The sequence below is a fragment of the Lutra lutra genome, chromosome 3, assembly GCF_902655055.1.
Source record: "Lutra lutra chromosome 3, mLutLut1.2, whole genome shotgun sequence".
Taxonomy (NCBI): Eukaryota; Metazoa; Chordata; class Mammalia; order Carnivora; family Mustelidae; genus Lutra; species Lutra lutra.
In genome coordinates this window covers 186,505,713-186,529,067 of record NC_062280.1, presented here as the reverse complement: position 1 = coordinate 186,529,067, position 23,355 = coordinate 186,505,713, and the positions used below count along the sequence as shown (strand labels likewise).

At 38.4% G+C, this 23,355-nt stretch overlaps 1 protein-coding gene across 3 annotated transcripts in view; it reads left to right on the top strand.

Annotated features, from left to right (window-relative positions):
* Positions 1 to 23,355, top strand: part of UGGT2 (UDP-glucose glycoprotein glucosyltransferase 2) — a 194,996-nt gene that overhangs the window by 149,420 nt on the left and 22,221 nt on the right. For 2 of the 3 annotated variants that reach the window (XM_047720254.1, XM_047720253.1), the window contains exons 26-34: positions 894 to 973; positions 4,076 to 4,259; positions 8,843 to 9,001; positions 9,330 to 9,415; positions 11,094 to 11,178; positions 16,517 to 16,602; positions 18,410 to 18,508; positions 20,133 to 20,217; positions 23,169 to 23,351. In XM_047720254.1, the coding sequence (XP_047576210.1) occupies positions 894 to 973; positions 4,076 to 4,259; positions 8,843 to 9,001; positions 9,330 to 9,415; positions 11,094 to 11,178; positions 16,517 to 16,602; positions 18,410 to 18,508; positions 20,133 to 20,217; positions 23,169 to 23,351 (1,047 nt within the window). Of the gene's footprint in view, positions 1 to 893; positions 974 to 4,075; positions 4,260 to 8,842; positions 9,002 to 9,329; positions 9,416 to 11,093; positions 11,179 to 16,516; positions 16,603 to 18,347; positions 18,509 to 20,132; positions 20,218 to 23,168; positions 23,352 to 23,355 lie in introns of those variants that run through there. The other variant, XM_047720256.1, reaches the window with a different exon arrangement.

Genomic DNA, 23,355 nt, shown 5'->3' with positions numbered 1-23,355 from the left:
GGATCCCAGGTTACATGATTGAAAATAATAACATTCTTTCAGAGCACCTCAATACCTTGCATTATTTATTATTTCTTACGATAAAGAAAATTCGTGGTGTAAAACATAAATGAATTTATTGAAAGAACTGGATAGTGTCTCATTTAACACTTGGGAGAAACAGTGGCTCAGCAACCTCCATTGTAGCAGGTGTGAAGAGTGATAGAATGGGAATCAGTGCTCTTCAAGCCTTTGTCTATTCTAATTCCTCCTCAAGCCTGCATCCCTTCTATTCCATGCACCTGTTTTTTCCCCCTCTCTTTATCTGTGTCCTTTGTTGTCTAATATCTTTCAAATCTGTGTTGACTTGCCTTCCTAGAGATAGATACTACCAAAATTAATAATCCTCCTATGTCATACGTCCCCGGGAAATAAAAAGAGAGTCTCTCACCTGTATGTAGCCAGGAACTTCCTACATCTCTACCATGTGGATGGAATTCCGAGTGGACTGATACCCCTTGCCATTGTTGCTGGGAGGCTGTCACTGTTTTTGCACATCGTGCTTCTAGCAATTACTTCACTTGTCCTGTAATGCTAAAGAAATGTGGAAATGTGGATACCATGAAAGAAAGTCACATCAGGCAAAGGGAGGCAGTGTAACCCGTGAGCCATGAAATTAGCTGTTTGGATTCAAATCTGACCTCTGCCATGACTTGCTGTGTGATCTTGGGCAAATTACCACATCTCTCAGTGTCTCAGCTGTAAAGATATCAACCTGTGAAGGCTGTCGTGAGGATCATATGAGATAATGAATCTCAGGTGCGAATGCAGTGCCTAGTACATAGTAAATGCCTAATAAATGTTAGAAAAAAGATTACTTAATATCAAATAATGGGAAATTTTTTTTCAAATAGGTACTTGGCAAGATTATCAATATGAAGATAAAATTGTTCATGAACTGTAGGGGTAAGCTTTCAGAAGCCCCTTTAAAGAGGTGAGTCTAACCGAATGTCATTTCATTTCAAAAGCTTTGCAAATGCTAAGACTAAATAAATAAATAAATAAATAAATAAAGGACCGTAATTACTGGGTCTGGTGCTTAATTGAAATAGACCAGAAGATCAAAGATAATTTTTTAACCTTAACTGATATAAAATTAAAATAACCTAAGCAGTAAAATTGATCCAGTCTAATTGCAGAATTTACAAGGACTTATGTTTGTCGGTGGGTATTTTTGGAAATGTGATCTAAGAATACCTATTTGGAAATACACAAGAGGAAAATAAAGTTGAATCAAACCATTTTTTATTTAGCTGTAATTTCCTTTCTTTGTAAAGATTTTATTTATTTGGGATTGCTGGGCATGAGCAGAGGGAGGGAGCAGGCAGAAGGAGTAGAAGGAACCAACTCCTGTCTTGAGCAGGGAGCCCAATGCAGGGCTCAATCCCAGGATCCTGGGAACATGACCTGAGCCGAACACAGATGCTTAACCGACTGAGCCCTCCAGGCATCCCTGTTTAGCTATATTTTCAATACTTCAGAGCTGAATTATCAAAATGATCTTTAGGATATCATCTCATTATTTGGAAGTATTGGGATGTAAATAGTGTAAAATACTATTTCATTAATATAGAAAATACTTATTATAAGCCAACATTCCACATTAATACTGTACTGTTGAAATAACATTGTCTTTCAAATAGGGATAGAAATAGACCCTTCCTCCTCTTTCAGGATCAGAATCACTATCATTTTGGGCCACTCTTACTGAGAGGAATATACAGTATCTTTCAGATGTCATGGGACAGAAAAAAGGCTTGTTAATGTGCTTTTCTTTGTATAACGTAATTATGTAGCTCCGAAAGAATATATGCAAACACAAGACAAGAAAGTTGCATTCACCTAATCCCTTGTTTACTTATTCAATTGTATTTGTTATAATTAGGAAACATAGCAGAGATTATTGCCTTGAGCAGATATTTTAAACATGGCGAATATTTTTAATATTTGGAAAGCAATAAAATGGGAAATGTAAAGAATTTAGATGAAAGTACAGGGTACATTCATTCCTTTCTTGAGACTCCTGTTGTCATATCTTATTCACATTGTTCTCTGACTTCTCATTTATCTCTTGTATTTGAGATTATATCATGTCCCAAACCCAAACAAAAGCTGTCATCTTCTTTTGGCCACTAACTGAGCGGTCGGTTAGCTCTGTGAGTAGAGAAGTTTTAGTCATACAAGTAGAGATCTCCATAGTATCTCTGTAAAGCTTTGGGTTGTATAATAAAGAGTAAGAATATTGAACATAAGCAAGCACAATCTGTTAGGAGGGAAAGAATTTGACCTCTAAGGTGGTGTGACCCTTAAGGCTTTGAGTGGTTAATGAGGCTGCACGGCACAGAAACTGTGAAACGGGTTTGGAACGGTGAGCTCAGAGAAGCATATTGGCTCAGTAGCATCTGTCAAGCAAACGAGATAACCATTGGTCCCCAGCCCTTTACTTTTTCTTTTCTCTTTCTAAATGTTTATTTCTTTTTTGTTCCATTTTATTTTTTCAGTGTTCCAGCATTCATTGTTTATGCACCACACCCAGTGCTCCATGCACCCTCCTTAGTACCCACCACCAGGCTCACCCATGCCCTCACCCCCATCCCCTCCAAAACCCTCAGTTTGTTCCCAGTGGGGCAGCGGAAGGGGGTGCTCTCTCTCCTCTTGCCAACCCTCTCTTTCTGCTTGTGCCCATGCTTCTCACGTGTTCTGGAGCCTGCCTTTATCACACAGTCCCTTTGCTCCGAATCTTTAACCTCTCTGCCAGGCCTTTCCTTCCTGAGAGTTTACTCAATTTAAAAAGAGAAATAAACTGCTCTCCTCATTTCCTCTCCCCTGGAGCCCTGACTTTTTCTCCTCTTCGGCATTCTTTCTCTTCTCAGATTCTTCGCAGATTACTCATACACACACACACACACACACACACAGCTCCCCCCTTCACTGTACCTCCGCCTGCAGCTTGCCTTTAACTTCCTCTCTGCTGCCCGATTGTTTTCACTAAGTCACAGACCTGGCTCAGCAGCCAGCTCAATGGCATTTCCGCCACACTGGGCGATCCCAAGTACTGGTTTCGTCCGCGCGTTCTCTGGCCCGTGTCTCCTTCACTCCACTGCCTGCAGTCGGCAGCTTCGGACACGGCTGCCAGTGATCGTGGTCTCCTGGGGTTCATCTGCTCTGCGGCTGCTCCTTGATCTTGGGCCGCTGCTAGTGATTCGCTTCTCATGGAAAGCACGTGGCGAAAGTAATGGAAAGTTTCTTGGGCAACTAACTAGGTTAACAAAGACTGCGGCTTGTGGGATGCTGGCATTCTCCATGTCTTGCTCTCCCGTGCTTCTCTGACCCAGCGACATGGAGGGGCCCCTGTGGCAGGGACCCGAGGGCAGTCTGCAGCCAGCCACCAGTGACCAGCCGCAGTCCTTTTTCCAGTGGCCCTGGAGGGGAGACATACCGGCCTGGTAGTGGGTTCCCTGCCAGCCCAGCCCGGAGCTAACTACAGCGCAGCCGACCCCTTGACTCCAAATAGCAGAAGTCATGATTCTTAATAACAGAGCTAATTCCTAAAATACACTAGAGCTCTGTTAGTAAGCCGCTGTCTTCAACTCAGTCCTGTCTGTTTTTAACTGAACTTTTACCAGAATTCTAATTTGCTTGAATTTAATTACTTTCTGGTTATCATTTCTCTTCCTATGATGAGTGCTGCTAAGATCCAATAAAATGGCTGGAAAGTGGACCACGCTCAAATCTGAAGAAGGATTAGTGAGCAAATGCAGATCAGAAACTAGCAGAACCGACCTGAGTCAGTATATGTTAATCTAATCATGTGCGTTAAGAAACAATCACCAAGGGCATATGTAATCTTAGGGAATTGTCTGCTGTTTCCAGGCATTAACTCTTCTGCAGTATACTATGTTTTAGTTTTTTGTTTTTTTTTTAACTTGAGACTTTGGGTCATGTTTTTAAGCCATTTTCAATTTTTAAATATTTTAAACAGAAGAAATCTGAATTTTGGTCACCGTACGTATTTTTATTTATGTTCTTTTGACAGCTTCTATCGTTTTGTTCTGGAGCCAGAGCTGGTGTTGGTGGCTGATGGCATTACTGGACCCGTGGCGACATTCTTAGATATCCCTGAAGCCCCCCTTCTCACCCTCAACATGATTACTCCCGAAGGCTGGTTGGTTGAAACAGTACACAGCAACTGTGACCTTGACAACATTCACCTCAAGGATGTAAGTGGTCTTGTCAAGTTCTGTCAGGAGAGAGGAATGAGGTCGATTCTTAGCCCCTGTAACCGCAGCGAGCGCGAGGTCATGCTGCGGCTGCCCCCAGAATTGTCTTCCTTATGGTTCCAGCTCCTGATCTGGTCTTCCCTTTGATTTTTGAGTTTCCCTAACTTAAAGATTCAGCCACTCGAATTTCCCAGGTTCCTAGATGCTCTCGCTGGCTTTGTGGCTGCGGCCCCCAGGTTCTCAGGCGCTCCTCTAAGATGGACAATGTAGAGAATACAGAGTCAGAAACAGCAGCTTAGGACAACACCGGAAATACCTGTTTTGCCCTGAAATTTGGTTTTTAACTCTGAAAAGAGCATTTGTATCTCAAGCTCTATTTTGCGCCACAGCTCATGGCCAGAGAAAGCAGCCCAACCAGGTAGAAGGCAGGGAACAGTGCTTGCTCAGAGCTGCAGGCTGCGTGTGCCGCTTCCCAACCCCCTGCTCTCCCTACCCGCCCTCTACCCCACTACCTCCATCCCTACCCCTCCCTCCACCCTACCCTCTTCCATCACTTCCTCCCTCCATCTCCATCCCCGCCTGATGATCCTCTGCCAAGAAATGAGGGCCCTTCTCTACCCTGCCTGTTGCATTCAGCCTACTGCCCTAAAAGGGGGAGGAGGCTATTTTAAAATACGAGTCTTTCAAAACCCCGTATTCAGAAACCCCAAACAACAGAAGCATTTTAGAAGAGCTTACCTAGAGAATAGGTATCCAGAAGAGAGACCAAGGGCCTCCTCCTCAGTGTGCTCAGTGCCTCTTTCTGCCTTGACCTGCTAATTTGGTTGAGATTACTCCCCATGTTTGTTTCTCGTGCGCTAACTTTGTCTAAAGATTCTCCTTCGAGGTGGGTTTCTTCTGAGGTGCTCGAGTCGACTGTGTGGTTTCTTGTCCCTTGGGTGGAACACAGACCCTGGCTGCAGAGAAGGACCTAAAACTCAGCTGTAGCCATCGCCAGACATGAGCCCTGCACATCCAGGGAAAGAGTAGGAAGGCAGGGGCTCCTGGGTGGCTCAGTGGGTTAAAGCCTCTGCCTTCGGCTCAGATCATGGTCTCAGGGTCCTGGGATTGAGCCCCGCATTGGGATGTCTGCTCAGCGGGGAGTCTGCTTCTCTCTCTCTCTCTCTCTCTCTGCCTACTTGTGATCTCTCTCTCTGTCAAATAAATAAAGTCTTTAAAAAGAAAAAAGAAAAAGGAAAGAAAGAATAGGAAGGCAGAAAAGTAATAAAATCCAGGAGGGAAAATTCAGAAAGGAATTTGGCAAAAAGTAAGAAGTCCTGTTTTCGCTGCAATCAGCCGGCTCCCTTGAAGGACCTACTGGATCCCTCATTCGGAGAGTTCGGTGACCTCTACCAGTCAAAGAGATGTACAGATTCCAGCCAAATGTAAAAAGTTTGTGGTGGGAGAGTTAACGCAGCTTAGAAAAGAATTAGATTGACTGGCAAAATTTACAGCAGCTATTAAACAGTTAATGGAGATGAACTGACCATTGTTTGCTGTAGGTAACAGGTACAGAGTGTCTTTTTAGAAGCTCTTTATTTATTGAAATGGTCTTTACTCCCAGCGTGGGGCTCGAGCCCACAACCCCAAGATCAGGAGTTGGATGCATCACCACCTGAGCCCGCCAGGCGCCCCTAGAAGCTCTATAAATGATCAATACTTCTGTTTATTTTAGAAGGCCTTAGAGAATTCTTTCTGTCTGCATAGATCGAATGAATAAATGGAAGGAAATTGCAAGTTCTCACACCTGAAAGAGTTAACTACTTCCAAGGCTCTTCTCTTCCACTATGTTCTGTACATACTTAGAATATTACCGCCATGGTCCTGGAAGACTGTGAACTAACAAAGTAGAGACACTTGCTGGGGTTGTAGGTCCAAAGGAAGGTGCACGCTGAAAAACTGAGGCTCAGAATGAGAGGTTTGTGACACACACTCTCAGGCAAGTCCTCCCCGGCTGCGTCCAATTCCTGGAGATCACATCAACACCTAAAAAAATGTGATGGAGAGAAACTCTCCCTTACCAGGACTTTGTTCACGTGGTTTATGGCACAACTGGCATCAATGCCATAATGAAGGGGGACAGAAGTAGCTAGAGGGAGATGAGCCCTTCCACCTGGAGTTCAGAGGTGGTTATTCGCTGAGCTTGTCTTGAAGACTGCGTCCAGATACCCCTCGGTTGTGTTCCATCACAGCCTAGATCTGAAAGATCTCAAAACACCTGAAGTACTCGTGGATGTTTATCAAGGAAGAGGGAGTGAGGACTAAAAGGTTGTTGAAGGACAAGGGGATGTGGCTATACTAAAAAGGAAGTCACAGAAAACTTTATTAGTTGCTTCTGAAATGCAGTATGGTCGACTCTTCAACAACATGGGGGTCAGGGCCACTGATCCCTCCCCCATAATAGTCGAAAACCCACGTATAAATTTTGCCTCCCCCAAAACTTAACTACTGATAGCCTGCTGTTGATAAGAAGCCTTGCTAATAACATAAGCAGTCAATGAATAGTTTTTTTTTGTTTGTTTTATATATTACATATTGTACTCTTGGGAAATTCCTAATTTTTTAAATTCTTTAAGTAAGCTGGAGAAACCATGAAAATTCTTACAAAAAAAGAGAAAATACATTTACAGTACTGTACTGTATCAAAAAAAACCCCACAGATAGTGGGGTCTGTGTAGTTCAAATCTGTGCTGTTCGAGGGTCAGCCGTAATCTAGACGCCCACTGCCAATGTAATTGTTAAAGAATTCCTATTTTAGCGCCATAGATAATCGTTTATAAACCCAAATGATGATCTTTATAATTCAACTTACACTTCTTTTAAAGGAAGGAACTAACTTCTGTACAATTTAACCACAGAACAATACAATAAACACTTCTATTAGAAATATTAATATGCACTCAAAGTTCTATTTGAAAGATATTAAATTCATGTCTCCTATCAACAGGTAATATTTAGAACAGGTATAATATGTAAAGGAGATGTAAACATCACAAAAAAATCACAAATTCCCAAATTTATTTGCTAAAAATAAACCTTGAGAATAGGAATGGATTTAACAAATTACTTTTATGAAATTATCAATAAACTTAAAATATTTTTACTAGAAAAAAACTCTTTGAAAAACGAATTGGCTATTTTTGGTGTTGTGGTTTGAGTCAGTCCACAGAATTGATGTCTGTTCTACAACTCTAGAGATGAGAGAAACTTTCACATTAATATGAAATAAAGGTTTTTTTTAGTCACAACCTGATTGAACATACTTTGAACTCTGCCCTAATATCTCATGAAGAAAAATATTTAAGCTTCACACCCACTGTGGGGTACATTTCCCTTATCTGTAAAATGAAGGAATGATCTAGAAGAGCTCTACAGCCTTTTTCTCACTTGTAATATTCTCACATTCTGAGACTATCCCACGTGAATGTTTCCATCCATGCATGATGCTGTGAGCGCTGGGGACACAGGTCAGTGAAGTGTATGAAGCTCGTTACTAGAGTTCAACAGCTGATTCAGAATCTAAAGTTGAAACAAGCGCTGTTGTCAAAGAAGGTACTTCTTTGTTCTTAAGAACTGGACTTAAAGAGGAATGCTACACACAAGTGTTAACATTATTTCTGTGGTAATTACAAAGAAAAGCAGCTATACAGTATAGAATATTTTCAAATACTTTATATTCTAAACACATTTAAAAAGTGTCAGAAGCCTGTAATGAAATAAAATATAGATAGCATTACTGTCTTACCTGCTCAACAAAATTACCAAATTATGTAAAAATCACTTACCATTTGATTTATTCTCATGTCTGCTTATGTTTTTCCTATGAAGTAGAGAAAAAGTGTTATCCCTAAAATATTCTAACATTTGCAGTAGAGGAAAATCTGGAAACAATTGGAATGCCCAGCCATTTAAAAGGGTATTTGTAGAGACAGGGACATGTTCATAGAAAGCTGTATTTAATGAAAAAGCAGGTTACACTTCCTTAGAAAAATATTTATGGAAAAGAGAAAAAGATATCAGTGTGTTGATTGTACAGGAATGTTTAGTCTAAGTAATTGCTGCTTTTCCTCTTTTCCACATTTTTTATTTGCAAATTATTTTGATGAGCATGTGCTATTTTGAGTGCATTTTTTTTTAATTACAAGAGAGATGATGGATGATGATAAGTTGGCCTTCTTGCCACATTGGAAAGGGCTCTAGGGCGACAGCCGATGAAGCAGGTTCTCTGAGGAATTTCCCATCTCACTCTGCCTTGAAGAGATCTTCAAATACTACAACTCCATGAGCTCTTCCTGCCTGTGATTCTGGTGCACAGATCATGAGGCTGGTGTAGAGCTGATGTCACAGGAAAGGGAAAAAAAAAAACAAACTTATCATGAGTTTTGGTCTTTAAGAAATAGTTCAACTATTCAGTCACTCATGTAAAAGACTTGATGTTGTCTCCACAATACATTGGCCAATATTAAAATACTTCCATTTATTTATTACAAAATTCGAATTATGAGAGTTACTAATACCAAAAACAATGACCTGTTTTCCCATAGATTGAGAGAACTGTTATAGCAGAATATGAACTAGAGTATCTACTGCTGGAAGGACATTGCTTCGATACAATGACAGAACAACCTCCTCGGGGCCTGCAGTTTACACTTGGCACAAAAAATAAACCTGTTGTGGTTGATACAATAGTGATGGCCAATCTCGTAAGTATTATAAATACTTAATCGATTGTATTTAATTACACATTTTGGTGAAATCCTCTTAAGTTCTCCTGATAATAAGATGAAATCGATTTCATCCTGCTATTGCTGAACAGCTCCCATAAAACAAAATTGAATTCTTAAATAAGGTAATAAAAATGGAGGGAATCATACTTTCATGATATTGGCAAATCTCCTTTTTGGAATTCATGTATAGAATTTATTCACTCCAGTTAGTTAACACTCTCTTGAGTCGTTCATGTAGAATCATTTTTGAACAATTGGATGTTTTAGTCCTATAACTATCATCATATTTTTCTCATTCTGAAAGGGATATTTTCAATTAAAAGCGAACCCAGGTGCTTGGATACTGAAATTACGTGAAGGAAAATCTGAAGATATTTATCAAATAGTTGGGTGAGTGATATAAACCACTTCAAAATTTTTCATGTGTAAATTAAGTTTTTAATGTTTTGGCTAAGAAATGAGAGGCAGGGTGGTTTATTTTTCCTCTCCAAAAATTTGAATTATTTTTTCTACTTAGAATTTCCAGAAAAATAGGTATATGTCCTTTTTAAAAAATAATAATAATACTTCCTGAGATGTAGTGAATCCTTTCATTTTGGTAAATGGCTTTTACTGAGATACAATCTTCTCTCACATCTCATTGACTATGTAAAATTATTTGAATTCTCCCCTTTTTTCCGGCAGTAATTCTAAGTGAAGTCCTTGTCCTCTGCTTGCTTGATTAGCTTATTCTCTTCATCTAACCTGTGACTGTACTTACGTGTGCAATGGGTTTTAGTTGCTGAGCTTTACTTAGAAAGATCAAATAGTGCAGTTGGGAAGATCCAGACTGCCTGGGCTGTTGGGATCTAGGATGATAATTGTACCCGCCTCAAAGGGTGATTGTATGGGTCAAATGAGCCAACATCTCTAAAGTGCTTGAAATGGTGCCTGAAATAGAGTAAGAGTCTTCCTCGATACTACCTCTACCATCTGGTTGGATGGAAGGAGTTTGCTTTAGATCTTGTGTGGGTCTTGCTACAATGTGTGTGACCGGGCCCTACCCCGCTCTCACTGGACAGTGGATTCAATGGCTAAAGTTGCTGATGTCCTTGAGCAACATTTATGACTGGAAGCTCTTGAACAGTTTAAGAAATTTGCCATTTCTAGTACATAAGTTGGAACCCTTTCCATTTCCTAGTGGTAATTGGTGGGTGTGGCTGTGCCTTCTACTTTGGTTTAACCGCTTCAGCTGGGGAATTGGGAGAAAGAGGGAGTCAAAGGCATGTGTTAGTCAGCATAGTCCTATAACCCCTCCAATCTTCATCTTAGGAAAGTGTTCAGTGTGTGTTATGAATCTGACTAAACTCAAAGTACCTACTAATTTGACCTCTGATTGCATTCCCTCTTTGACAAAATTCAACTTTATTGTAAATGTTTTTAACAGTATTTTATGTATTTTTCTTTACATAGAAGGGTATCTAAAATTATTGGTCAGAGCTGTCATATTTGATTTGTTTATGCAGTTTTGAAAATTAGACAGTGAAATACGTTATATAAAATATAAATATTCAAATGATGCAGGTGACCATTTAGACACATTTTTGGTCTTACAGGTTTAACTACACTTCAAATTTTGGTGTTTGAAAATGACTGCTGAATATTGAAAAGTTGTTGGACAGTATAGAATCCCTTCAATTATGATATATAACAACTTATTTTAAAGTCTCAAAAGCATTTCATATTAATTACTGTAATATATCAAAGACGTGATAGATTTGACTTTTGTAATCTTGGTATATAGCAGCAAAGATAAGCGTTAATTTGGGATTGCTCAGTGGTTAGGCAATATTCAATTTCATGAATTACTTTTATACAATTTTAATTTGTATTAGGTTAAAACTGGGTAATTCTGAAAATTATAGTGTGTTATAGTATATCTTAATTGCAGAAAACAACAAATATATAAACACAGTGATGTTACGTTTATGCTTTTTGCAAAATGAATTTATTCTGTTATTTATACCATCATAATCACATGTCTTTTCTGGAGCTGATTGTGGACATCTACATGCTTTTCTGCTTTTAGGCATGAAGGAACTGACTCTGAGCCAGACCAGGGAGATGTCATTGTTGTGATAAACAGCTTCAAGAGCAAAATACTGGAAGTACAAGTATGTGAGGCAGAAACTCTTGCTATTTTGTTCTTAGTATTAAGAATTATCTTTTTTAACTCTTAATTGATTAATATTATTTTACAACTAATTTCGCAATTTTACTACCCAAAAAGTTATATTGGAACTCTGGCATGAAAGGAAGAAGAAGATTAAGTTCATGAAGGGAAGGCAGAGAGTTTGAAGATAAAAAATGGAACAACTTTTTCTAAGTTAGGATGTGTCTGTTAGATCTACTGTATCCATAGCCAGGTAGTGTTACAAATTAGGCTCTAGAGATGAGATCAGGAACACAGGTTGAAAAGTTAGCCCTGAAATGAAAAAGTGATGTTAAGTGATGTTTTTGAAACGTCTTAAAAGCAATGACAAAAATGACAAAAGCAGTAACAAAATAATAAGGATAACAAGGAAATACAAAATCAAAATTAAAAGGAAAATAAGAGCCTAGTGAAGTAAGCAAGCACAGAAGCCTCTCTTGTCCTGAGAACATTTGTCCATCCTGGTACACCTGAACTTTTGATTTAATTTGCAGGGTGATTGGGACAGAAAGTAAAACCTTACACCCATATAAAGTGGGTGGCCTGTTAGAAGACCCTCTCGGCAATAAGCTGGCTATAGCTTCAGGGTAAAGGTGACCCTAGTAAATTATTCCGTCTTTTAGCCCAAATTTGTTTTGTGCAAGTATCCAGGAAACCCCTGAGCCTTGAATTTGCACTAGACTAGTTCCAGATTGATGAGGTTGTGCAGGCGTTTGGCAGAAACATCTGTACATCTCTGGAATAAGATTCTATCCAAAAACATGGAGAAAACCAGCAGAAACAACAGAAAGCAGACACATATACACTCTCTGTATTAGAATTATTGACACTGAAACAACTGTGCTTACGATATTTAAAGAAATAAAAGACAAGCTTGAAAACAGTTGCAGGGAACAGAAAACTATAAAAAGTGCATATCTGATTTTTTTAAAGTAGAACTTCTGAAACTGAGTGATACAGTAACCCAAATTAAAAATTCAGTGGATGACTTTTACATGTCTAAAGAGAGAATTAATGAATTGGAAGATAGTATTCCTAATGCAACAGGGACATTTAAAAAAGAGGATAATGCAGCAGAGACCATAAAAGGCCTAGGAAAGTAGAATGAGAAATTAAAGATTTGGTATTTGCACTTAACCTGGCTCCACCACTTTCTAGCTGCATGACCTCGGAGAGATTGCTTAGCTCCTTTCTGTCTCATTTTCCTCATCTATAAATTGTTGTTAATAATGGAACCTACCTTACATGTCTGTTACAAGGATAATATAGTTCAGTTTGTAAAGTGCTTTGTGAGTATTGAATAATTAATATAATTTTAAATGGAGTTCCAGACAAAGATGGAAGAGGATGAGGTAAATGTGACATTGTGTGTCAACTATACTCACATTAAAAAAAGAGGTACGTTTAATATTTGAAGGAATAATGACTGAGAGTTTTCATGAATTGATGAAAGTTACCATTTACATATTCAAGAAGTCCAGTGATTAATGAGCAAGATAATTAAAAGAAAATTCACACCTATTTTCTGATAAAACTACAGAAAACCAAAGAGAAATCTTTAGAGTAATCAGAAGGAAAAGGAAACATTACCTTCAAAGAGCTATAGATAGTCTGATCATTGATTTCTCAGTAAGAATGAAAGTCAGGAAAAAAAAAAAAAGAATGAAAGCCAGAAGGTTCTGGAATGATATTTAAAAATACTGAATGAAAAAAGGAATGCCAGTCTAGAATAATTTACCCTGAAAAGATATCTTTCAAGAGGAAACAAAATATTTTCAGACAAATGAAAAAAACTGAATTTGTCACTAGCACACTTACACTAAAGGAGAAGTACTTCAGACAGAAAAAAAAATTATATCAGAGGAAACATTTGAGTTTTAAAAGAATGAAGAGCGGAGAAAATGGTAAATGTGTGGATAATTCTATGAACAGTGAATATATAAAACAATCGTAAGATCTTGGGAGGATTTTAAAAATAAGTGACATTAAAAAATATAACAATAACTTTTAAGCTGTAAGATAAACACTGTTGTTTTCAATTAGATATGAAATCTTATACAGACCAGAGCAAGGGTAATGATTACTTTTAGACTTAAAGACAAATATAAATTTAACTTCTAAGATAACCACTAAAAGCATAGAAACAAAGTATTAATGCCATAACGAAGAGGGAAAATGTAATAAAATAAATTAATGTAAATGGAATAAGAAAGAAAGAATATATGGGATATAAAGGAAGCACAAAATAATAAGTTAGAATTTCACTCAATTACATTAAATATGAATGGACTCAATGTTCTAATTAAAAGACAAAGATTGTCCTAATGGCTTTTTGTCTTTTTAATTACAGCTATATGTTGTTTGCAGAAAGAACACCTAATACATAAGAATACAACTTCAGTGTGAAGATGAAAATAAAACTCAAGGTTGGCAGAAGTATTCTAGGCCAGTACTAAGCTAAAGAAAATTTGCATAGCTAAATAATACCAGAGATATTACACAAGACAAATAACATTACTAAAGATAAAGTCATTTTACATATATGAGGCAGAAATAGAATTTCAAAGAGAAATTTAAAATTTTCTATCATGCTGGGATATTTTTTAAAGACTTTTTATTTATTTGAGAGGGAGCACATGTGCAAGAGTTGGGGGGAGGGCCAGAGGGAGAGAATCTCAAGCCGAATCCCCACTGAGCATGGAGCCTGATGCAGGGCTCAGTCTCTGAGATTATGACCTGAGCTGAAATCAAGAGTCAGACGCTTAACCAACTGAGCAACCCAGGTGCCCCTGGGATATTTTTAACACCCATCTCTCAGTACCTGATATGACAAGCTGACCCAAAAAATCAAGAGATAGAGAAGATGTGAACAGATTAAAAATTCTGACCTAGACACATTTAGAACACAACACACACTAACACCAAATGAGCAGTCTTTCAAATACACAGAAAATGTTGATTAAAAATTAACTTTACGTTTGATTGAAAGTTTCAGTAACTTTCAGAAGAATGAAATCGTACAGAGTCTATTCTCTATCTACAATGCGGTAAAGTATAAATTAATTTCCAAGGATAACTAGGAAATACTATGTGGTTGTAGTTTCTAAGATCCAATAACAATAGGCTAACAAAGCTCACACCTTACATATTGGCCAGGTTCTAAACTACTGTATCACCAAATTTTACCTTGCATCCCACATCATACTCTGTTCCTAATCTTCTCTGTTCTTTATCCCGTGATCAGTTATACATGTTACTTACATTTATCTCTGATTCTCTTTCTCTTGTATTGACCTTGATTTTCTTTCTCAATAGTAACACAGTCTCTCCTTGAATACATTTCCTTCTGGCCATTTCAGATGAAAAACCCCATGAAACCCAGACCAGCTACTTCAGATACTAACTCAAACCCACACCCTGTAGGAACAGTATTCCAGGTAGTTTTATCCTAGTCCTGTAAACAGGAGAGAAATCCCGTTTCTGCCAGGCTAGGAGCACGAAAGAACATTCCATCTTTGAGCTATTTTGACCATTGAAAAGCTGCTTAATTAGGTTCTCTTGAACTGATTTTTTTCACTCTGTGTATTGGTTCTAATTTGAGTTGTTAGTCTGTAGTACAGAACAGATTGAACTCTTTGACTATAGCCACCAAATCTTTGAGGGTGGTAATCATGCCCTACCTGAGTCAGACCTTCTGCAGCCCAACCACTTACGTCTTTCAGCTGATTTTAATAACACATTTCTATCTCCTCACTATCCCTCTCTCACAATAACATAGAACAAGGGGAGCAGAAAAGATGACATTAAGGATCAGCCCATCAACCCTAGCAACCCACGAATAGGAATTCCACAGAGAAAGAACAGAAAATGGAGGAGGGAAGATATTTCACAGATAAGGAAAGAAAAAAAATATTCATGTCAAAAGGGTCCACAGATTAGCATGGGTATAAAATGGGCCCCATGAGACCCTAATAACTATCAAGGAAAAAAAGCAGGTCACAGCCATAGAAGGACACTAACACTAGCATCAGACTTTTTGTTTTCAAGATGGCTGTTACAAGACAGCAAAACAAAGCCCTTATTGTTCTGAGGAGAATTACTTTGAAGCTAGGATTCTTTAGCCAAATTCTTAATCAAATGTAAAGACAAAGTTATCTCCTGAAGGGTGAAGATTTAGAAAAATGATTTTTCATACCCTTTATTGAAGGTGTTTGCCATCACAGTGACAGTGAAGACCGAGAAAGAGGAAGATAGGTATTTTGAGAAATTGTGATATTAATCTGAAAACCAATGCAAAGAAAACATTGAAAGAAATAGGCAGTTAATTGTTGAGCTCCAAGAAAAATACCTTCAAGAAGACAGGAATTCCACATGATGAACATGAATAATAAACTGGAAAATATTAGCTAACGTGGCAAAGAAGAAATTTATATTACCACAAGAAAAAAATAAATGCAATAAAATTCCAAGAAAAAATATTTGTCTATTGGAGGAATGCCAGAAAGCAGAATCTATCTGAAATATCAAGAGCCTCCCGTGAGGGGCACGGTGGTCACGTTACTGTCACTACACAGAGGTAATCCAGTGCTGGTGGCCTCACAGACTCTTGAGTGAATATTATTTACATTGTCACAATAAGCACTATCTACTGAGTTTCAAGTTGTAGAATAAACATAGCAAAGTGCCGAAGTTATAATTAGGTTTTACCAAAGCAAATGTAGACATTATCTGTATTTACAATGCTAAAGTAAAAGTTGAGCTAATGTAAGGCGGGAGGTGGAGGGTAAAGGTAGAAATATTATTAGTATCCTTATCTTACAGAGTATACAAGAGAAACGTGAAGTTGTTGGTACAAAAAATATATATTTAAGTATTATTTGAAGCTACAAAGACACTGCGTAGTACTAATGAAAATGTTATTACTGCCAAAACTTCCAGACAGAGAGGAAGAGTGATAGAAGTGAGCAGCTTGTCTGTCATCACAAAGAATGAAAAATATCCAAAGCCTGCGGTTCCAGATATGCTTAGTAGATAATCTCTGAAGTTGATAAATCAGTAAATACAAGTATAAGCATATTACTTTGCAGTGTGGAGGTAACCACCAGAAGAACTACCAACAGGAAGCTGACCTGATGACTGAAACCAGATTGTGTCCGTAATGTCGTACTTCCCTGGCTCTGTCACTGCACCTGTCTTAGAGTCACAGGTGTCACCGTGCCCTGGGTGTTTCATTTTTTAACCACGCAGCGTAATGTTTAAAGCTGCACAGTTCTAAGACTTTCCTTTACTGCGTTATCTAGGTACAAAAGAAGCCAGACAAAATTAAGGAGGATATCCTTACTGATAAAGACGAAAAGAAAAAAGGAATGTGGGATTCCATTAAAAGGTAATTACCAGTGAATTTTTTTTATCTATAAGCATAGATCCATCAGGAATCTTGTGTGTGGCAGGCTTGCAGATGGTACACATTTAAGTAAAGCATTGGTCCTCTCTCGTGGGATGAGATTGATACATAAAATGTTAATAAAACAGAATAGGAAACCGGAGCTGTGGGGCATCTGAGAGTAAGGTGCTCTGCAAACCCTGAGAGCAAAAGGCTGTATCTAGTGAGGAGGAACCTCTGACAAGATTCCTTGGAGAAGTGTGTGGTTAAGAGGGGCTCCGAAGGAGGGATCTCAGAACTAGAGATGGGAGTGAAAGTGTGAAGTCAAAAAGATTGAGTATGTTCACAGGAACAGAAAGTAGCCCAGCTTAGCGGAGACCTTGGACATTGAATATAATAGGGAATCTATAAATTAGGTTGGGGCCTGTATTAATCAAAGCAGGACTGATTGGCTCACGTGTGTTGAGTCCAGGAGCAGAGCTGGCTTTGGGCATTCAGGTGTTGTGGTCCAGAAACTCTTCCTCCATGTCTCCGTTCTAGTCTCTGACCTCCTTCATTTTCAGATGAAGTTTTAGAAGAAGAAGTTTGCCATCTCCAGTGGGAAGAGATTGCTTCTTTCCAGAAAGTCCCAGGGCTGACTCATTGGTCCACTTGTTAGCCATTTGTCCCAAATGGGGGTCACTGTAACTCTGACCATGCTTGGGCCATATGCCTACCTCTGGAGCCAGTGAGAGGGCCTATCCCACCTAGATCTCACAGAATGAAAGTGGAGAAGGAATGCCCCCCCACCAAATAGTAGGTTATTGTTACTAGAAGTATAAAGGATGTTAGGTGAGGAAACACAAAAGCTGTCTGCTATAGATCCACATTGTAGAGAACTCTGAAAGTGCATCTCAGAGATCTGGGCTTCATTTGAGTTATGATGAAGAACCAGTGATAATCAAAGGTAAGAAATAGAAACTTGAGGCCAGATAGATCCAACAACCTAGGCAGATTTTATTTTGCCAATCCGAAGCACTCCCAGCATTTGGGATTGTGCGCAGTTTATGCCTCTTTTTCTGAAGTTGACTTCTTGTTTGGTAAGAATGGTGTTCCTCTTCCTTTACGTGCATTGAACTGTTACTGATTGACAAGGGCTCACACCCTCTCGTTTTGAGATCATTTGGAGAGTAGTATGTTTGACAGGATAATGAAGCAGAATGTGGGCACTTTAAAGGTATTTGTCCATTGGCTTTCATTAAAACCAGAAGGTGGAGCCAAGAATGAATACAGGTAACCGTCAAACCGTAGCACAGCCACTTGCCATACAGAAAGTACCAGAGGCAAATACTGCTGTGTTGGGAAAGGAGAAGGAGCACGTTTGGGATGGTAACTCCTCCATACACATAAATACTGTGTATAATATAATGCTTTCAGTTTTGTATCTTAAGTTTAATCATAACTTGGGAGTATCAGCTGTATTTTTCTTATTTGGGAGATTACAGTAAGAAAAGATTTGAAAAATACTGTCATAAAAATTCCTGTTTGGCAAAATATATCTCTAGTGATTATAGTTTATTCTTTTCCAAATTTTAGTCCTTCTAAATATCTGCGCATATAAAAATAAAAATTTAATTAAATAAAATTTTTACCCAGGAAGAAAAAAATTATACATTATAAATACCCCAAATGAAAGATCCAGTCATTTTGTGTATGAGATGGGGCTTATTTTGAGAGGCTTTCCTAATTTTATTGCGTATTAAATTTAGTATTTAGGTATGTAAAGTTTACAAATCCATATTAAGAAGCTGTCAATACTCTCTTATTCAAGTTTCACAAGAAGGTTGCATAAAGAAAAAGACAAAAAGGAAGCAGATGTTCTAAACATATTTTCAGTTGCTTCTGGCCATTTATATGAACGCTTTTTAAGGTAGGTATATTTTTTATCTAATGCTTTGAAAATAGTACATGGTTCAAAAAGAATTTCAAGAGTTCAGAAGAATGAAAGAGCATACAGTGAAACAATCCACCTGTTTTCTAATTACCCAGTCTCCTCCCAACAGGAAACCAGTATTATTTTCATAGCTTGCCAAACACACATAGATAAGCAAATGCATTTTCTTCATTTTTAACTTTTTACTTAAATAGTAACAACGTTTGTTGTTCTGTACCTTGCTTTTTTCTTTCTTTTTAAAGATTATTAATTAATTAATTTGAGAGTGAGAGAGCATGAGCAAGTAGGAGGAGGAATAGAGGGGGAGGGAGAGACTCTCAAGCAGACTCCCCGCTGAGCACGGAACTTGATCTCACAACCCTGAGATTACCTAAAATTATGAGAACAGTATATATATATATATATATTTTTTTTTTTAAGATTTTATTTATTTGTCAGAGAGAGAAAGAACACACACAAGCAGGGGGAGCAGCAGGTAGAGCAGGCAGAGGGAGAAGTCCCCACAGAGCAAGGAGTCCCATGCGGGACTCGATCCCAGGACGCTGGGATCATGACCTGAGCTGAAGGCAGCAGCTTAACCGACTGAGTCACCCAGGCGCCTATATATATATGTGTGTGTGTATATATATTTATATGCATATAAATATATATATATATTTTAGGTTTTATTCATTCACTTAGCACAAGCAAGGGAGGGGTAGAGGGAAAGGGAAAGAGAGAATCTCAAACAGGCTCCACACTGGGCATGGAGCCCAGTGTGGGGCTTGATCCCGTGACCCCAAAATCATGACCTGCACTGAAATCAAGAGTTGGATGCTTAACTGACTGAGCCACCCAGGTGCCTCAAGCAGTATATTTTTAAAATACAGTTAAATTCCATGAGTTTGATTGATTTGGAATATTGGTGTTCTCTATGGCTAGGAAATGAACATATGTGGTAACAATATGATATGTGAGAGAAAGTATATGTAGTAAATTTCCCTTTTCTGGTGAGGAAATACCTTATTTTATAAAAAAGATGGGTGGGGTAAGAGGAGGAAAGCTTAATTCCTAACTACAAAGGGCTATTTTTTTAACCTTTTATATAGAAGGATATCAGAGAATCCCTCAAAACTATTTGAATATGTCTTGGTATTTTAATATGGAAATTTTGATACATCTGTATCTTCCCTGGTCAGAGATCTAGCATAGCAAGATAAGTGGTCTGTCCAGTGAACTTACTAATAAAGATTATTCAACTCCTGCAGTTTTGTACACCTGGTATTAATGACACAGTAATAGAGTAGAGATGAGAAGGTAGTTCAACTAAACAAGGCTATTTCAGAGTCAACTGGAAAAAACAAAAAGCAATTGATTTATTCTATGTGGGGTGTGTGTGTGTGTGTGTATGTGTGTATCCTTATATATTACATACTTGATGAGGAACCATAATTTGTGAAGGTACTTCAGTCTGTTTCTCCATCATTCAGAGTGAAAGCTTAATATCTTTAAGTAATTGTGTGTGTGTGTGTGTGTGTGTAATAATTAAAAGCCTTAGGAAAAACAGAGTGAACTCCTATTGATATTAACTTATTGAGTTTAACATTCCTATTTTATACAGAATTATGATGCTTTCTGTTTTACGTAACACCAAAACACCTGTGAAATTCTGGTTTCTAAAAAATTATCTCTCACCAACATTTAAAGTAAGTACATTAATCTTTTTATTATAGAATAGTTCAATGTTTGAAGAGTAAATTCTTTATATCGTAAGTTCACATAATTTCAGAATGAGTCTTTTGAAATTACTACTTTTAATCAATTTTAATTTGGTATTCACTATTCTTTTATCTGAAGAAAAATTCTGTGCTGTTTTTATTTAAAGAAGTGTTTAAAAGGACAGAAGGGGATGGTTTATTTTTAACTAAATTCAAAATCAGAAAGATGAGTGGTTTTTCATGGTAATGAATATAATTAAATAAAATTTGGCAATGAAAGACATGTACAGATTGTCAATAAAAAGAATTAGATTGTCCTAATTTTACAAAGATAGGCAGGGACAGTAGTATCGGAGAATATGAAAACTGCGCCGTAGGAAATAGCTGGATAGTTCTGAGAACAAAAAGGCTCTTCTGTCTTGGTGCAGCACGCTGTTGCTGTGGGGCTGGTTTGGGTACTAATATGCAAATGGCGCCTTGCGTCTGGAGACGTTTTCAGATGGTCAACCGCTCTTAGCCTTTACTCAGCCTCACGCCCCTGCCACAAAGTGTACTCTATGTCTCCCTGTTCTCATGACAGATTCATCAGATTTCATGTAAGTTAGGGTCTCATTCAGTAGCAGTTCAAAGGCTTTCTCCTCCTCTAATCCAAAACCAAGGGTAAAAGCAGAAATAAGCGTGGCCAGTCCTGTTTGTATGCCTGTTGCCAGCACGTTGCTGAGAGCTTTTCCTATGTAGTTGCTCTCCATAAAGGTCTATTCTCGGAAAACCAAGACTCAGAAATTGTATAACCTCCCAGCCTATACAGCTAGGAGGTATCCAAGCCCACCCTCAGGTTCAGAGATCAACTAGAAGAACTCAAAGAACTGAGAGCCATTATCCTGCCATTTATGGTTTAGCACAGCAATACCCTACAGCTGATACCTTGTGGCTCAGAGCCCCAGCTGTACGTCCCACTGTTAGCATAGACTCTTCGGTGTGGCCCCAGGCAGGACAGTACGAGGGCAGAGGTTACCTCCCAGGACCTCTGGGCAAAGGGCCCAACCTTTCTTTGAGCAAGATTTGTCCTTTAAAGCCCAGGCCTGAGATCAAACAGCTACTTAGGAACATAGCTGAGATCTGACCCCAAGCATTCTGCCCTCGGAGCCCAGGTGCTTAACCCTATGTCACAGCCTCTCCCGCCACCACCACCAAGAGTGACACCTCACGTGCTCATTTAGGAGCAGATAAACAACTGAGAAAGAACCCATAAATATAAACAAGTCTTACTAGTTTGTTACCAAGTTTTTGATGTTATCCTATTAGGTGAACACTGCACACAGGGATTAATTCTGCAGAAACTGAGATAGCTCCGTCTGAAGATTCTCACAGCAGGCACGAGCCTATTCCATAGAAATATGTTCCATGTCTGCATGAAGTTCTTCCTCTACCACGTGGCCAGAAGTAATAGCATATCTGAAATAATATTTTCCTTCTTTGGGGAATAAAAAATTCTAAAAGGAATGAAATTATTCCTTTCCCTCAAAATGCTCATCTTTTTGAAACTTTTCAGTGAGGTACAATGTGTAACAAATTCTAAGTGTGCAGCTTTGATGAATTTTTATGAAGTTAAAACACCTGTGTAGCCAGTCAGATGCAGAAATTACTAGTACCCTAGATCCTTTCCTTACAATTTTCAAAACCTCTCTCTCTCTTCCTTCAAATCCTTGCTGACTTATACCTATTTAGGGAATAACCCTTTCCTGACCACACAGTCTGAAGTTATAGTCCCTTCTAATTTTCACTCTGCTTCCTTCCCCTTTTTGCTTTCCCCTAGCACTGTGTTCTACGGGTGACTCAACTGTTCCATTCATTTTCTACCTACCCCCTCGAAAGCCTTATGACGGCCATGATTTGGTCTGTTTTATTCACTTCTGTATCCCTAGGCCCTACAAAAGTACCTAGTGCGTGCTCAGTGACAATGTTAGTGCATATTTGCTGATTAGAGAGTTCTTCTACTTTCTCCTAACGTGTTTTTTTTTTTTAATTTTGGAATCAAAATAGTGATTCTCAGCAACCATTCTAGCCATAATTGCAGCATTTCAATTCACAGATAAAACCAGTGCTTACAGTAAGGAACGTAATTTAAATCTACACTCTTCTTACAAAAGCAGGAAGAAAATTAAACTAGATGTTAAACCAGCAACAAGCTCCAAAGGAGAACTGAGGAGAAAAAAGCAAATTCTCTGTTTGCTAAACCATCTTCCCTCCCCCCGACCTTGACCACACTCCCTCTCAGATCGGGGCTCATGAGCCAAACTTAGCCAACAGGGTGTTAATGAAATACTGCCCTAAACAGGGTAAGATGCTCTAAGTCTGTAAGACACTGAATCCAATGCCAAACATCTAGAACCACAATGACCACCCTGGATTTTTAATTCTTGAATTAAATAGTCATAAATCTCAAACATGGAGCTCATGTAGAAAACCTAATTTATCAATTTACAGCTCATTTTGTGTTTTTTTGCCCTCCCTCTTCCTGTTGTCTCTGGGTAACCAGCATGTTGACATACCCATGCACTGTGTGACACATCAGTGTTCCCAGATCCAGACGCTCTTCCTTGTAGAGTCAGGCTTTCTCAAGTTGAACGTTGGTAGTAAGAACTAGGGGAGCATTTATCTTACTTAATAAACTTGCTGTTCAATATGGCGTACCTATTCCTTAATGTCATTAGATCACATAGTTTCATGTATGCTTGTATTTTTATATTGGTCAGCGTTTTCATATTACTCATTAATAGGTATACGTTGTAGAAGTAGTCTAGACATTTTACCAAGTAGTTTGTAACAATTTATGGTAAACTCTGCTTTTTTAAATGTTAATTTTTTTCTCTAAAACAAAAATGATTTTCTCTTCCTTGAGCATATTCTTTGATTTGTGTGTATGTGTGTGTGTGTAGGAGGTGATTCCTCACATGGCCGAGGAGTATGGCTTCCAGTATGAACTCGTGCAGTACAGGTGGCCCAGCTGGCTCCATCAGCAGACTGAAAAACAGAGGATTATTTGGGGTTACAAAATTCTTTTCCTCGATGTCCTCTTTCCTCTGGCGGTGGACAAAATCATTTTTGTTGATGCTGACCAGGTGA